A 16,410-nucleotide genomic window follows, 5' to 3' on the forward strand; every position below is an offset into this window, starting at 1 on the left:
ACAGAAGACTGTTTAACCCCATCAGAACCCAACACAGAAGACTGTTGAACCCCATCAGAACCCAACACAGAAGACTGTTTAACCCCATCAGAACCCAACACAGAAGACTGTTTAACCCCATCAGAACCCAACACAGAAGACAGTTTAACCCCATCAGAACCCAACACAGAAGACTGTTTAACCCCATCAGAACCCCCAAAATAAGATTGATTTACTAAATTGTTTTTAAAGTAATTGTAAACAAACACTATAAAGCTTCACAACATGGTTAAAACTATCACTTTGATCTCATGGATGGTCAGTCATTGCATCCATAGCCCCATCTATGAATTTAAGAGTGGTTACATTTCCCCACCCCCATCCCTAAGCTGTTTACCCAAAAAGGTGGAGGAGGAAAGGATCCGCTTTGTTGTTGTTTGAACTGTAGATTGCCACTTTAAATTATGAGGGAACTTTTGATTTGTATTAGATGCAGGGTATTAGTGAGGCTTGGTGTCAGAATTGGGGCCAATTCAGTTTTTAATTCAGTCAGGAAGTGAATTTAAATTTGAATACCTGTTGTATATCCTAAAACACTACACCCCTGATACCCTTAAATGACCTAAACTACTTTTTTGATCAATTCTTTCCACATGTGTGTGTTGGTATATTATCAGTGAGCAATAGGAGACACAGCATATTGATCAGTGTTACCTAGTGTTGAATTTTCAGTGTAACATTTCTAGTGGTAATTCAGGTGTTAAATTAAAGTTACAATATGAAACTTGTTGAGCGACCTGGTCAAAATTCACATAAAAATATGAGTTACAGATCTGTCCTTTTCATTGAAAGCAAGTCTAAGAAGCTGTAAATCAATTCTATGTGTGCTATGCTTTCCGTTTGTAAGTTTAGTTTTTGTGTCTTTTACTTTCGGTTTTGTACACCAGCTTCAGCTGAAAATACAATATTTTTGGTTCTGGAAAATATATTTCACAGCGGTTTAGATGGTACAATGATTCTCTACATTATATTTGCTTGTTTTGTCATATAAACTGAAATTAGGCAAACTATTAGAATTTTAGCAACCAGGAAATGGAGGAGCTATTTCTGCATAGTGCACCTTTAACTCTGTAAGTGTTAAATTAAAGCTCATTGGTGTAAAATAACCCCAGTGTTGGTTTAATAACCAGAGTTAAACCAAAACCACGGCTATTACTATCATATTTCCCAGCATGCTCTATTGCAGGTTGGATTTTATAATTGTTTGTTTCAATATCTACGTTTTGCATTGATTGATTAATGAATTTTCTGCTACTCAAAAATAAATAAAAAATAATTCTAAACTAATCCAAACTGTTACTTGGACTTATCACACCCTTTACGGAAATGGTTGTTCCAGTTAAGATACTTTAGTTTCATGTCTTAGTCTTAGCACCTGGCAGTCATTCTGAATCCAGGTTGCAGGTGAATAAAAATTCTAAATATTGCATATAGCCACTCTGACTGGATTCCAATATGGATTACACATCACTTTGCAAGCCAGCATAATGTAACTTGCAGGTCTGATGTTGCCTGTAAACCACGAGTTTCAGGTCACTGTATTAGGGTAAAACTAGGCCCTCAAAATAAGGCCTTATGAAATATGTGTTGTATTGTGTTGAATTATTTTATTTTCAAGATAACATATCCACTTAGGATCTCCCTTGGTGAAGGCCACAGGACAGAAAACAACTATGTCTCTGTCACTATCAAATACAGTCATGGGTGGAAACTCTACAATTCACTTGAAAGGTGTTGACTTGAAAAGTGTGGACTAGTAGAGACACTGGACCAGTGTTACATTTGACACTCTCAGTGTTGATTTAACACTGGACAATTTGCTGTGAGGGGAAACCTTTGAATCTTCATGAATCTTCAGAAGCTATGGAGTTTTCCAGAATTCCAGAATCCTGTCGCTCCATTCCTCTTTGTCCCAGTACATCCAAACCTGGGTCATCACCTCTCTAGTCAAAGATAAACATCCCTTGGCAAGCCAACCAATATAATAATAAACGGCAGCAGCAGCGAAGATGCTGTCATAAGCGTCAATATATTTTTAATAAGGTCCCATCCAATTCAAACTATTCAATTCAGCCAGTAAATAATTTGTTTCAGTTTCATTTAGTTCAAGAAGTGAATATGAACAATTGTTTTTCATTGCAGACTAGGGCTACAGATTTCTTAAAATTGTATTTAAGGGGATTGTGCATTTTACCCATTACACAGTAAGTAAGTAGGCATATATTACAATAAATTCGCAATAATTGTTTGATTTAATAAGTAATTAAAATTATTACCGGGAAATGTTTTTAGCCCTATCCTAACTTTATCGTGGAACCATTTGTAATTTGATAAAACAGTCTGATAATAGACTATATTTAGGCTTTTATTTAGACGCTACATTTTGTAATAGTTTGATCAACTTTTAGATGATAATGGAATTTATCTATCGACACAAGTATTATTTGTAGATTTTTTTATCTTGACTGTGAGCGGATCTTTTGTATTTTGTGCTTATTAGCAGCGAATACGTCTCTTGAGGAATGTGGATGAAACACTCGAGCACCGAGGAGCAGCTGGACCCTCAGAAAGCTCTCAAGCTCTCCCAAAGCTGTCATCAAGTTTAACACCAAGCTTTGGCAAAAAAAGGTGTGTGCTGTGCTCCAACGGAACACTGCTAATAAATCTTTATATAAAAAAGAATGACAAAGTTGTGCAAAATAAGTGGACAATATTGTAGAGCAAACAGTAGGCTTTGATTGATGTCACGCCCTGACCTTGGAGATCCTTTATTCTCTATTTTGGTTAGGTCGGGGTGTGACTAGGGTGGGCATTCTAGTTTCTTTATTTCTAGGTTGGCTTGGTATGGTTCCCAATCAGAGGCAGCTGTCTATCGTTGTCTCTGATTGGGGATCATATTTGGGCAGCTTTTTCCCACCTGTTGGTTGTGGAATCTTGTTTGTGTATAGTTGCCTTGAGCACTGCATAGCTTCACGTTCGTTTTGTTCTTCATTGTTTTTTTTTTGCCGGTTCACGTAATAAAGTTGATGAACCCAAACCACGCTGCATTTTGATCCGATTCTTACAACAACTGTCGTGACAACTGAATTGCTGTATTTTGGTTATTTGTATCCAACAAAACAGAATTTTAATAGCTTAACATATTTTAAAAGCCTGATAAAAAGGTAAATTATAAAATGTCCAATAAGCTCAAACGTAGCGGACCTAAGGAGACTTTTCTGTGTGTGAAAAATGTCAGAATAAATGGAAATTTAGGGAATGCATGTTTAGAACAATCCATGTTTAGAACAATCCATGTTTAGAACGATTCATGTTTAGAACAATCCATGTTTAGAACGATTCATGTTTAGAACGATTCATGTTTAGAACAATCCATGTTTAGAACGATTCATGGTTAGAACAATCCATGTTTAGAACAATCCATGTTTAGAACGATTCATGTTTAGAACAATCCATGTTTAGAACAATCCATGTTTAGAACAATCCATGTTTAGAACGATTCATGTTTAGAACGATCCATGTTTAGAACGATCCATGTTTAGAATGATCCATGTTTAGAACGATTCATGTTTAGAACAATCCATGTTTAGAACAATCCATGTTTAGAACGATTCATATTTAGAACGATCCATGTTTAGAACAATCCATGTTTAGAACGATTCATGTTTAGAATGATTCATGTTTAGAACAATCCATGTTTAGAACAACCCATGTTCAGAACAATCCATGTATAGAACAATCCATGTATAGAACAATCCATGTTTAGAACAATCCATGTTTAGAACAATCCATGTTTAGAACGATTCATGTTTAGAACGATTCATGTTTAGAATGATTCATGTTTAGAACATTCCATGTTTAGAACAATCCATGTTTAGAACAATCCAGGTTTAGATCGATTCATGTTTAGAACAATCCATGTTTAGAACGATTCATGTTTAGAACGATTCATGTTTAGAACAATCCATGTTTAGAATGATTCATGTTTAGAACAATCCATGTTTAGAACAATCCATGTTTAGAACGATTCATGAGGTTCTTACCCAGAGGGACTTACAGGAGCAATTTGGGTTAAGTGCCTCGTCAAGGGCACATCGACAGATTTTTCACCTAGTCGGCTCAGGGATTTGAACCAGTGACCTTCCGGTTACTGGCTCAATGCTCTTAACTGCTAGGTTACCTGCCACTCCCTATCTGGTCAAAGATTTGCCCCCTGCAGTTATGGAATGTTTGCTCACAAATAAAATTAATTGGCTGATCCCTCCTGGCGACCTTCCTTAACCCGTAGAAAGTCCCACCCAGTTGACAACTTCAAAATGGTGAAAGTCCTCCATAGTGCTGCCCATGCTAAAATGAGCTTTTGGGCAATAGAGTCCTCTATCTCTATGGTGTGCCTGTAGTGGATAAAGTGAAGGAGTCATCCTTTCTGCCTTTCGGTCCTTGCTCCTCCCCCTGGCCTGTGAGTAAGTCAGTAGAGCCTTCAGCAGTGTAAGGAAAACCAGACATCACACTCAGAGACAAAGCACTGTTACTACTACACACACTCCCACACAGCACAGCATCCACAAGGCTAGGATACTACACTCTCTGGCCTGTCCACTGAACTGACAACCAGAACACTCTACAACTCCATTGGACGATTGCTGAAATGGACTGAAACAGAGAGGATCCAAGTGGAAAAAGATGGTTCGTTGGTGGACTTTTTGACGGAGCGTTTGGTTCCAGGTTAAATTGCATCGAATGAAATCGCATCGAAGAGAAGTCGCCTCGACAATTTTTTTTCAATCTTTTTCCTCACTGTTCCTAAGGAGGCTCTCATACCCATATATAGTTTGATTTTTCGACAATCCTCCCCTCTGCGCTTCAGAAGTCTGTTCCAGTCTCTGCCTCTCAGGTGGTTGTGTTTTTCAGGGTCCATCTCCTGCCACCCTCCCTGATGCTGACAGAGCCGTATGGGATGATGGGGTCCATGGGTTCCGAGGTGCGAGATCTGAGCTCTCGCTTACCCCCGGTGCCCTCCGTACCCTCCCTACCAGTGAGCAGCGGGGGCTGTGGCCTGCCCGTTGGGGGTGCCCCTCAGTGGGCACCTTACCTGGACCTCCACTCTGGCTCTCCCTACGGTTCCCTGCCCTCCCACCACTCCCTCATCAAGCAGGAGCCCGGCTGGGGCTCCACGGACCCTCTGGAGGACCCTCACTGTGGCCTGGGGGCCTTCACGTTGCACTTCTCTGGCCAGTTCACTGGGACAAGCCCCTGTCGGGTTGGGGCCTTCGGTGAGCCAGCTCCAAGCCAGTCCAGGGTGTTTCCTAATGGAGCCTACCTCCCAGGCTGTGTGGACAGCCCGCCTACCCACAGGAACCAGGGTAAGGCTGCTCTCTGCTCCCCTCTCTCCTCCTCTATAGCCACCTCATTGACCCTCTCTGGGCTCACTCTATCCTCTGCAGCATCTCTTGAATTCAGCTCAAACTAAGCTGTCTACTCCTCACCACTCAAGGCCAAAGTTCTTTTACATCTGCATTTCTTGCTGTTTGGGGTTTTAGGCTGGGTTTCTGTATAAGCACTTTATGACAATTGCTGATGTAAAAAGGGCTTTATAAATACATTTGATTGATTGATTGTTGGGCCATCAGCGTTGCACCTACACTTTCTGATGTCAGTGACGTGTCTGTGAATTTCTCATGTGACCATGCCGTACTTCCTGGGTCATTGTGTGTACGTGTTGGACTGTGTCTATTTGTACTGGGTGTAATTGTCCAGAGTTGATGTTTGGGGCTTGTCCATAGTGTTGTGTCTGAACAGGATGTTTTGTACTACACAGGGTCGTTCTGCCCTGTACAGGGAGAGAGCTGTCAGTTTTCCCATCGCTGGTCCGACTCACGGAGTTAAAGCAACAATATGGCCTAGAGGTCTCCCTCAGCCTGTGTTCAACACTTCACTTTCACTTTCATTTTCAAAGAACATAGTGCTTCGAAATAATGAAACATAATAATACAAAAAGCAGTATTTAAAAAAATACCAAATTTAAATACTGCTATAAATGTATTGTTGATTGTAATATCCCAGTTAAAGGGGCAATTAGCGTTTGAAACAATAACAAAGTGTTTTCCCCATCGCTGTTAAGGTAAAAAGCTGAGGGATTGGACTGGAGAAATGTAACCTCTCTCAAATACATAGACAAAGCTATGCATGCAAGAACTGACCGTCCATGATATAAAAATGATAGTTTTAACCATGATTTGAGGCTATATACTGTAGTGTTTATTTACATTTACTTTATTTACAAACATTGTAGTAAAACAATCTTATATTATTGGTTCTGATGGGGTAGGACAGTTGAACTAAGCTCATGAGGCATTTATAAATTATATTATTGAAGAATCAATGTGTAGATAATTTATAAATCCCAAAATGGATGTTCCAACTGCAGATTTCCCCTTTATCCCCCCCAGTATTATTTTAGGTTGAAATCATCTTGGAATCTAAATCTAAATAACACAAAAAATATTACAAAACCTTTTATAAACTGTTTGTAAAACTTACAAATGAATATTGTTTTGGTGCTGTAGTTGTGGACAGTATTTTGTAAAACTTACAAATGAATATTGTTTTGGTGCTGTAGTTGTGGACAGTATTTTGTAAAACTTACAAATGAATATTGTTTTGGTGCTGTAGTTGTGGACAGTATTTTGTAAAACTTACAAATGAATATTGTTTTGGTGCTGTAGTTGTGGACAGTATTTTGTAAAACTTACAAATGAATATTGTTTTGGTGCTGTAGTTGTGGACAGTATTTTGTAAAACTTACAAATGAATATTGTTTTGGTGCTGTAGTTGTGGACAGTATTTTGTAAAACTTACAAATGAATATTGTTTTGGTGCTGTAGTTGTGGACAGTATTTAGTAAAACTGTCTTCTTTTTTACTCAACTAATTTCAAATCATCAGCTATTTAAGTTCATTTGATCATTTCTCATCATTCTGCATTTCCATTTTTTGTTTGTAAAACAAATCACAATATATTTTTGAAATGACATAAACGTGGCCATTGTTACATCACAGTAATCCCTGACATAATGAAGTGAATCTCTATAGAAGGTGTATAAAGGGTGACAAAACCATTGTAGGTTGAATTGCCAAATGTGACAAAACGCACTATGTATGTTCATACACCCTTTTACAGAGCATGAGATAAGCTTAAAGATGATTAGTGAAGCATTTATGTAGTGTTTATGAAGCCTTTATGTATGCTATATAAAGCCTTGTTTAAAGAGGTGTGAAGATGACTAGTAAAGCTAACAGTATAGTAACCATACAGGGCTTGGGAAAAGGACATTACCTTGGACCGTCACTGTCTGTGCCATAGAAATTGATAACACACGTGCGCGCACTAATGCACGCATCTCACACACGCGTGTTCATCCATGCATGCACGCACACACACACACACACACACACACACACACACACACACACACACACACACACACACACACACACACGTGAAAACTGATTCTTAGGATTTCTGGAATGTTGTAGCATTTGATGTTATGTGTTCTGTGTGTGATAATGTTTGAGTGTTTTCATGTAGTTTCCTCAAAAACACCTCACATTCAAACACACTTTTTACAGACTAACACTTAGCCTTACTTTATTATCCAGACCTTGAGAGCACTTTTCCTTCCAACGGAGAAACCTAGCCTGAGCCCAAATTGCAATGCTCTGCTCCGAAACAGGCTTTTCAAGATGTTTACTCCAAGATTTACACAAAGCCTAAAAAAATATCTAGGGTCTATATTGCTCTCCAATTTCTGAATCCCATGTTGTTCATTATTTTCATTTAAAAACAGATGTTGAAATGAGACAAGCGCTGACTTACGGGGTTCTTTATTAGTCCCAATAGTATTTTGGTCTTGTTCCCCAAGATCTGACCCCAGAAGATAAGTCAGGGAAAAGTTTAACACATATTTATCTACATTTATATTTCATTTCTCTGTTTCCTGTGTGCTATTATTGAGACTTTATCAAATTTGACAACAGCAATAAACATGATAATTTGTCAACAAAGATACAGTCTATTTTCAGTATTGTTTCATACTTCCATTAGTCATATAGGGTTTAGCCTGTGTGATCGGTAATGTGAGACTCATATAGGGTTTAGCCTGTTTGATCGGTAATGTGAGACTCATATAGGGTTTAGCCTGTGTGATCGGTAATGTGAGACTCATATAGGGTTTAGCCTGTGTGGTCGGTAATGTGAGACTCATATAGGGTTTAGCCTGTGTGATCGGTAATGTGAGACTCATATAGGGTTTAGCCTGTTTGATCGGTAATGTGAGACTCATATAGGGTTTAGCCTGTGTGATCGGTAATGTGAGACTCATATAGGGTTTAGCCTGTGTGATCGGTAATGTGAGACTCATATAGGGTTTAGCCTGTGTGGTCGGTAATGTGAGACTCATATAGGGTTTAGCCTGTGTGATCGGTAATGTGAGACTCATATAGGGTTTAGCCTGTTTGATCGGTAATGTGAGACTCATATAGGGTTTAGCCTGTGTGATCGGTAATGTGAGACTCATATAGGGTTTAGCCTGTGTGATCGGTAATGTGAGACTCATATAGGGTTTAGCCTGTGTGATCGGTAATGTGAGACTCATATAGGGTTTAGCCTGTGTGATCGGTAATGTGAGACTCATATAGGGTTTAGCCTGTGTGATCGGTAATGTGAGACTCATATAGGGTTTAGCCTGTGTGATCGGTAATGTGAGACTCATATAGGGTTTAGCCTGTGTGATCGGTAATGTGAGACTCATATAGGGTTTAGCCTGTGTGATCGGTAATGTGAGACTCATATAGGGTTTAGCCTGTGTGATCGGTAATGTGAGACTCATATAGGGTTTAGCCTGTGTGGTCGGTAATGTGAGACTCATATAGGGTTTAGCCTGTGTGATCGGTAATGTGAGACTCATATAGGGTTTAGCCTGTTTGATCGGTAATGTGAGACTCATATAGGGTTTAGCCTGTGTGATCGGTAATGTGAGACTCATATAGGGTTTAGCCTGTGTGATCGGTAATGTGAGACTCATATAGGGTTTAGCCTGTGTGATCGGTAATGTGAGACTCATATAGGGTTTAGCCTGTGTGATCGGTAATGTGAGACTCATATAGGGTTTAGCCTGTGTGATCGGTAATGTGAGACTCATATAGGGTTTAGCCTGTGTGATCGGTAATGTGAGGCTCATATAGGGTTTAGCCTGTGTGATCGGTAATGTGAGACTCATATAGGGTTTAGCCTGTTTGATCGGTAATGTGAGACTCATATAGGGTTTAGCCTGTGTGATCGATAATGTGAGACTCATATAGGGTTTAGCCTGTGTGATCGGTAATGTGAGGCTCATATAGGGTTTAGCCTGTGTGATTGGTAATGTGAGGCTCATATAGGGTTTAGCCTGTGTGATCGGTAATGTGAGACTCATATAGGGGTTAGCCTGTGTGATTGGTAATGTGAGGCTGTGTGTGTGTGTGTGTGTGTGTGTGTGTGTGTGTGTGTGTGTGTGTGTGTGTGTGTGTGTGTGTGTGTGTGTGTGCGTGTGTGTGTGTGTGTGAGTGTGTGTGCGTGTGCGTTAGTATGTATGAGCAGGTGCAGACACACAGACCACTTGGTCCTTAGATTTACTGATCTTCATATTCTCTGGATGCCAACTTTCCTCTCCAGCTTTACTGAAACCGTGAATGAATACCTTCCAGGGAGACAGGGTTCAGTGGTGTCATAAACGTACTACAGTGATGTTGCTATGAGGATTCAGATGTCCGTCCGGCTCCTGGAGACTCACAGTTTCCTCCAAATTGCTGCCATAATGGTGAAACTGAGAAAGTATTGTCTTTATAATGTGTCTTTTCTCTGTAGGTTATGGGACAGTAGGTCTGGACGGGGCTCCCAGCTATGGTCACACTCCGTCTCACCACTCCCCTCAGTTCTCCAGTCATTCCTTCAAACACGAGGACATCCTGTCCCCTCCAACCACCATGGGTAACTATCACTGTCCTTAACACTTCCTGTCCACCTGTGTGTATGATAGTGTTTGCGTGTTTTAGTATTTGTGTGTGTGTGCAGCATGTGAAAGTTAACCTCACAAACAATGAAGACTGAGGTCTCAGCAAGGTTAGTAAAGAAGTCACCCAGAGGTTACAGGGCTATAAATTACTATCATCCATTCTCTCTCCCTATCTCCCCTCAACCTCTCTCTCTGTTTTTAACACCACCTCTCACTATGCTCTTATTCAAAGCTGTGTATGTTCTCTGTTCATTTTGGGCTCTGGAAATGATAAGTTAAGGAAACAGCTTTATGAGAGACTTAGTGGAATGTTGACGGCCATCAGGGGACCAATCCACAGCTGAACCAGAGAAGGAGCTATGTAGCTCCTTTAAAAGGAGATTGATTGGTTTAACACCTCTGGGAGGACTGCTGTTTTGATCATTGTTTAGAGGAAATGTGTTTTTATTGGTGTGTGTGTGTGTGTCTGCGTGTGTTTGGGGATGCTGCTATATCTGTGTGACTCCTGGGGATATAGCAGTAGAGATAGTAAGCTGGTAAACAGACCCATCTGGTGTTATATTGAGCATGTGGTTTCATCGTGCTGTAACTACTTTCCTACAGGTCTTTATGCTAATTCATTGGTTTGTTTGTCTGATTCATTTACTGTATGCTATGCAGGTGACCAGCAGTACCCTGCCCCTCCCCCCATGTTTGGTTGCCACCCCCCCTCAGAGAACTGTCCAACCAGCCAGGCTCTACTGCTGAGGAACTATAACAGGTACCTTTCTGTTCACAAACCTCCTCATCACCTTGGGTCTCTATAGCTTGAGATCCATACGCCTTACTCTCATACCATTACACTGTACATGTTTGTGCTACCGTTGCTAGGATACCAGGGTTCATTTTGACTACATAGTTATTTAGGATCTGACTCCAGTGATGATCACAGATAGATACTCTTATTTATTGTACTGTATTTCTATTTCAACCAGGAAGTCCTATAGAGATAATATATATATAGTCTGTCTTTGAGAGGGAGGAGGACGTTATGACCAATGGAAGGAAGTGAGATCACCAGGGTAGGAAGGAAGTGAGATCACCAGGGTAAGAAGGAGGTGTAGGTGTGAGACTGTACACAGAGCCAAATCAAATCAACTGTTATTTGTCACATGCGCCGACTACAACAGGTGTAGTAGACCTTACCGTCAAATGCTTACATACAAGCCCTTAACCAACAATGCAGTTTTAAGAAAATACCTAAAAAAAGTAAGAGATAAGAATAACAAATGATTAAAGAGCAGCAGTAAATAACAATAGCGAGGCTATATACAGGGGTACCGGTACAGAGTCAATGTGGAGGCTATATACAGGGGTACCGGTACAGAGTTAATGCGGTGGCTATATACAGGGGGTACCGGTACAGAGTCAATGTGGAGGCTATATACAGGGGTACCGGTACAGAGTCAATGTGGAGGCTATATACAGGGGTACCGGTACAGAGTCAATGTGGAGGCTATATACAGGGGGTACCTGTACAGAGTCAATGTGGAGGCTATATACAGGGGGTACCGGTACAGAGTCAATGTGGAGGCTATATACAGGGGGTACCGGTACAGAGTCAATGTGGAGGCTATATACAGGGGGTACCGGTACAGAGTCAATGTGGAGGCTATATACAGGGGGTACCGGTACAGAGTCAATGTGGAGGCTATATACAGGGGGTACCGGTACAGAGTCAATGTGGAGGCTATATACAGGGGGTACCGGTACAGAGTTAATGCGGTGGCTATATACAGGGGGTACCGGTACAGAGTCAATGTGGAGGCTATATACAGGGGGTACCGGTACAGAGTCAATGTGGAGGCTATATACAGGGGGTACAGGTACAGAGTCAATGTGGAGGCTATATACAGGGGGTACCGGTACAGAGTCAATGCGGTGGCTATATACAGGGGGTACCGGTACAGAGTCAATGTGGAGGCTATATACAGGGGGTACCGGTACAGAGTCAATGTGGAGGCTATATACAGGGGGTACCGGTACAGAGTCAATGTGGAGGCTATATACAGGGGGTACAGGTACAGAGTCAATGTGGAGGCTATATACAGGGGGTACCGGTACAGAGTCAATGTGGAGGCTATATACAGGGGGTACCGGTACAGAGTCAATGTGGAGGCTATATACGGGGGTACCGGTACAGAGTCAATGTGGAGGCTATATACAGGGGGTACCTGTACAGAGTCAATGTGGAGGCTACATACAGGGGGTACCGGTACAGAGTCAATGTGGAGGCTATATACAGGGGGTACCGGTACAGAGTCAATGTGGAGGCTATATACAGGGGGTACCGGTACAGAGTCAATGTGGAGGGCTATATACAGGGGGTACCGGTACAGAGTCAATGTGGAGGCTATATACAGGGGGTACCGGTACAGAGTCAATGTGGAGGCTATATACAGGGGGTACCGGTACAGAGTCAATGTGGAGGCTATATACAGGGGTACCGGTACAGAGTCAATGTGGAGGCTATATACAGGGGGTACCGGTACAGAGTCAATGTGGAGGCTATATACAGGGGGTACCGGTACAGAGTCAATGTGGAGGCTATATACAGGGGGTACCGGTACAGAGTCAATGTGGAGGCTATATACAGGGGGTACCGGTACAGAGTCAATGTGGAGGCTATATACAGGGGGTACCGGTACAGAGTCAATGTGGAGGCTATATACAGGGGGTACCGGTACAGAGTCAATGTGGAGGCTATATACAGGGGGTACCGGTACAGAGTCAATGTGGAGGCTATATACAGGGGGTACCGGTACAGAGTCAATGTGGAGGCTTTATACAGGGGGTACCGGTACAAAGTCAATGTGGAGGCTATATACAGGGGGTACCGGTACAGAGTTAATGTGGAGGCTATATACAGGGGGTACTGGTACAGAGTCAATGTGGAGGCTATATACAGGAGGTACCGGTACAGAGTCAATGTGGAGGCTATATACAGGGGGTACCGGTACAGAGTCAATGTGGAGGCTATATACAGGGGGTACCGGTACAGAGTCAATGTGGAGGCTATATAGAGGGGGTACCGGTACAGAGTCAATGTGGAGGCTATATACAGGGGGTACCGGTACAGAGTCAATGTGGAGGCTATATACAGGGGGTACCGGTACAGAGTCAATGTGGAGGCTATATACAGGGGGTACCGGTACAGAGTCAATGTGGAGGCTATATACAGGTTGTACCTGTACAGAGTCAATGTGGAGGCTATATACAGGGGGTACCGGTACAGAGTCAATGTGGAGGCTATATACAGGGGGTACCGGTACAGAGTCAATGTGGAGGCTATATACAGGGGGTACCGGTACAGAGTCAATGTGGAGGCTATATACAGGGGGTACCGGTACAGAGTCAATGTGGAGGCTATATACAGGGGGTACCGGTACAGAGTCAATGTGGAGGCTATATACAGGGGGTACCGGTACAGAGTCAATGTGGAGGCTATATACAGGGGGTACCGGTACAGAGTCAATGTGGAGGCTATATACAGGGGGTACCGGTACAGAGTCAATGTGGAGGTTATATACAGGGGGTACCGGTACAGAGTCAATGTGGAGGCTATATACAGGGGGTACCGGTACAGAGTCAATGTGGAGGCTATATACAGGGGGTACCGGTACAGAGTCAATGTGGAGGCTATATACAGGGGGTACCGGTACAGAGTCAATGTGGAGGCTATATACAGGGGGTACCGGTACAGAGTCAATGTGGAGGCTATATACAGGAGGTACCGGTACAGAGTCAATGTGGAGGCTATATACAGGGGGTACCGGTACAGAGTCAATGTGGAGGCTATATACAGGGGGTACCGGTACAGAGTCAATGTGGAGGCTATATACAGGGGGGTACCGGTACAGAGTTAATGTGGAGGCTATATACAGGGGGTACCGGTACAGAGTCAATGTGGAGGCTATATACAGGGGGTACCGGTACAGAGTCAATGTGGAGGCTATATACAGGTTGTACCTGTACAGAGTCAATGTGGAGGCTATATACAGGGGGTACCGGTACAGAGTCAATGTGGAGGCTATATACAGGTTGTACCTGTACAGAGTCAATGTGGAGGCTATATACAGGTTGTACCTGTACAGAGTCAATGTGGAGGCTATATACAGGGGGTACCGGTACAGAGTCAATGTGGAGGCTATATACAGGTTGTACCTGTACAGAGTCAATGTGGGAGGCTATATACAGGGGGTACCGGTACAGAGTCAATGTGGAGGCTATATACAGGGGGTACCGGTACAGAGTCAATGTGGAGGCTATATACAGGGGTACCGGTACAGAGTCAATGTGGAGGCTATATACAGGGGGTACCGGTACAGAGTCAATGTGGAGGCTATATACAGGGGGTACCGGTACAGAGTCAATGTGGAGGCTATATACAGGGGGTACCGGTACAGAGTCATGTGGAGGCTATATACAGGGGGTACCGGTACAGAGTCAATGTGGAGGCTATATACAGGGGGTACCGGTACAGAGTCAATGTGGAGGCTATATACAGGGGGTACCGGTACAGAGTCAATGTGGAGGTTATATACAGGGGGTACCGGTACAGAGTCAATGTGGAGGCTATATACAGGGGGTACCGGTACAGAGTCAATGTGGAGGCTATATACAGGGGGTACCGGTACAGAGTCAATGTGGAGGCTATATACAGGGGGTACCGGTACAGAGTCAATGTGGAGGCTATATACAGGGGGTACCGGTACAGAGTCAATGTGGAGGCTATATACAGGGGGTACCGGTACAGAGTCAATGTGGAGGCTATATACAGGGGGTACCGGTACAGAGTCAATGTGGAGGCTATATACAGGGGGTACCGGTACAGAGTCAATGTGGAGGCTATATACAGGGGGTACCGGTACAGAGTCAATGTGGAGGCTATATACAGGGGGTACCGGTACAGAGTCAATGTGGAGGCTATATACAGGGGGTACCGGTACAGAGTCAATGTGGAGGCTATATACAGGGGGTACCGTACAGAGTCAATGTGGAGGCTATATACAGGGGGTACCGGTACAGAGTCAATGTGGAGGCTATATACAGGGGGTACCGTACAGAGTCAATGTGGAGGCTATATACAGGGGGTACCGGTACAGAGTCATTGTGGAGGCTATATACAGGGGGTACCGGTACAGAGTCAATGTGGAGGCTATATCAGGGGGTACCGGTACAGAGTCCAATGTGGGGCTATATACAGGGGGTACCGGTACAGAGTCAATGTGGAGGCTATATACAGGGGGTACCGGTACAGAGTCATTGTGGAGGCTATATACAGGGGGTACCTGTACAGAGTCAATGTGGAGGCTATATACAGGGGGTACCGGTACAGAGTCATTGTGGAGGCTATATACAGGGGGTACCGGTACAGAGTCAATGTGGAGGCTATATACAGGGGGTACCGGTACAGAGTCAATGTGGAGGCTATATACAGGGGGTACCGGTACAGAGTCATAGAAGGAATGTGAGAGGAAAGACAACAGGTAAAATGTGTGAGTGTAGGAGAGGAGAGGAGAGGAGAGGAGAGGAGAGGAGAGGGGTGAAGTGGTGGGTGGAAGGGGAGGAGAGGGAGAGGAAAGGGAGAGGAGAGGGAGAGGAGGAGAGGGAGAGGAGAGGGAGAGGTGGGTGGAAGGGGAGGAGAGGGAGAGGGAGAGGAGGAGAGAGGTGAAGTGGTGGGTGGAAGGGGAGGAGAGGGAGAGGAAAGGGAGAGGAGAGGGAGAGGAGGAGAGGGAGAGGAGAGGGAGAGGTGGGTGGAAGGGGAGGAGAGGGAGAGGGAGAGGGAGAGGAGAGGAAGAGGAGAGGGAGAGGAGAAGAGTGAGAGGAGAGGGAGAGGTGAGGGAGAGGAGAAGAGTGAGAGGAGAGGGAGAGGTGAAGTGGTCAGTGGAAGGGGAGGAGAGGGAGAGGAGAGGGAGAGGAGAGGGAGAAGAGGAGAGAGGTGAAGTGGTGGGTGGAAGAGGAGGAGAGGAGAGGAGAGGGAGGGAGAGGAGAGAGAGAGGAGGAGAGAGGTGAAGTGGTGGGTGGGAGGGAGGGAGGGGAGGAGAGGGAGAGGAGAGGAGAGGGAGAGGAGGAGAGAGGTGAAGTGATGGGTGGAAGGGGAGGAGAGGAGAGGGGAATCACATCTCAGTCCATTTGTTTTTCTGTAACATGGGGGGATTTCTTTAACCCAAAACATCTCAGCAGGCAAACTGAGCCAGGATTCTTCAAATGCTGACCTCAGTTTGTTTTTGGAGAGGGGAAGAGAAGGAACTCAACTACAGGAACAAGTTCTGATAAGA

The 16,410-nt window shown here is 43.6% G+C and overlaps 1 protein-coding gene across 2 annotated transcripts in view; it reads left to right on the forward strand.

Moving 5' to 3' along the window:
- The first annotated feature begins 4,436 nt into the window (after window positions 1–4,436).
- The window catches only part of LOC115203486 (Wilms tumor protein homolog), a 20,270-nt gene continuing 8,296 nt past the window's right edge, over window positions 4,437–16,410 (forward strand). For both annotated transcript variants that reach the window (XM_029768187.1, XM_029768188.1), the window contains exons 1-3: window positions 4,437–5,402; window positions 9,943–10,065; window positions 10,751–10,850. In XM_029768187.1, coding sequence (XP_029624047.1) covers window positions 4,976–5,402; window positions 9,943–10,065; window positions 10,751–10,850 — 650 coding nt within the window. In that variant the 5' untranslated portion in view covers window positions 4,437–4,975. The remainder of the gene's footprint in view (window positions 5,403–9,942; window positions 10,066–10,750; window positions 10,851–16,410) is intronic.

Source organism: Salmo trutta, chromosome 12 (genome assembly GCF_901001165.1).
Source record: "Salmo trutta chromosome 12, fSalTru1.1, whole genome shotgun sequence".
NCBI lineage: Eukaryota > Metazoa > Chordata > Actinopteri > Salmoniformes > Salmonidae > Salmo > Salmo trutta.